This window comes from Penaeus monodon, chromosome 19, assembly GCF_015228065.2.
Source record: "Penaeus monodon isolate SGIC_2016 chromosome 19, NSTDA_Pmon_1, whole genome shotgun sequence".
Classification (NCBI taxonomy): Eukaryota; Metazoa; Arthropoda; class Malacostraca; order Decapoda; family Penaeidae; genus Penaeus; species Penaeus monodon.
In genome coordinates this window covers 23,523,862-23,524,690 of record NC_051404.1, presented here as the reverse complement: position 1 = coordinate 23,524,690, position 829 = coordinate 23,523,862, and the positions used below count along the sequence as shown (strand labels likewise).

General features: G+C 35.2%; 1 protein-coding gene across 1 annotated transcript in view; it reads right to left on the bottom strand.

The window, feature by feature from the left end:
- LOC119585361 (nucleoprotein TPR-like) overlaps positions 1–829 on the bottom strand; it is a 37,633-nt gene that overhangs the window by 31,886 nt on the left and 4,918 nt on the right. Inside the window, exon 5 of the mRNA XM_037934031.1 lies at positions 405–571. Coding sequence (XP_037789959.1) covers positions 405–571 — 167 coding nt within the window. The remainder of the gene's footprint in view (positions 1–404; positions 572–829) is intronic.

The window sequence follows — 829 nt, the reverse complement described above, 5'->3', positions numbered from 1 at the left end:
ATAATCTGGGAGAGAGGACTTTCATATCCGGAAACCAGCCAGCGGCATTGGGTTAACAACAATGCTGGACATTTAATTGTTTATAGCTAGAGTTTATGAAAAAAAAAAAAAAAGGTTGAAAGAACTGAAGGCTTTGCTTCACTTTAGATGCCTGTATCTAAAAGTGACTCCAATTACAAACAAATGATTGTAAAAACTCATGGATTTGCTTCACATTCAGTGCTTGTTTCAGTACCATATAAATGATGCCACTAATATCTGAGAAAGATGAGCTCATTCTAATGAGCTGATGATGTGGGGAGTGTCATACAGAGCCATATTTGACTCAATCCTGTACACCAATGGTATATCAACATGCCATTCATGCTAATTTATTGGTTACAATTCACAGTTGATTAACTCACCCCAGGCACAGACAGCTTAGTCTGCAAGGCAGCCATCTTGTCAGAGAGCTGGGTAAACTGATCAAGAAGAGCTTTGTTCTGCTCCTCAAGTTCATGACTCCTCATAAGCAGGTCTTTATTTTCACGACGAAGCAGATTTTCTCTTTCCTCAAAGCCTAATCGGGTGTCTGTAAAGGTCAAGGAGAAATTACATTGTTATAATAGCACATCAGACATATTCATGTGACTAATTAGACAAAAACATTCATTAAGATTCTGCATATCCATTACTGAAATAAATACTTGAATTTTTTCTACACTATTTACAAATAAGAAAAATGTAAATATAATCAGAAAATTATAAAAACCATCATTAAAATTATATTAGCAGTGAAATAATTGGTGTGATTCAATATTAGCCCCTTGGATCATGATGTGACCATCAT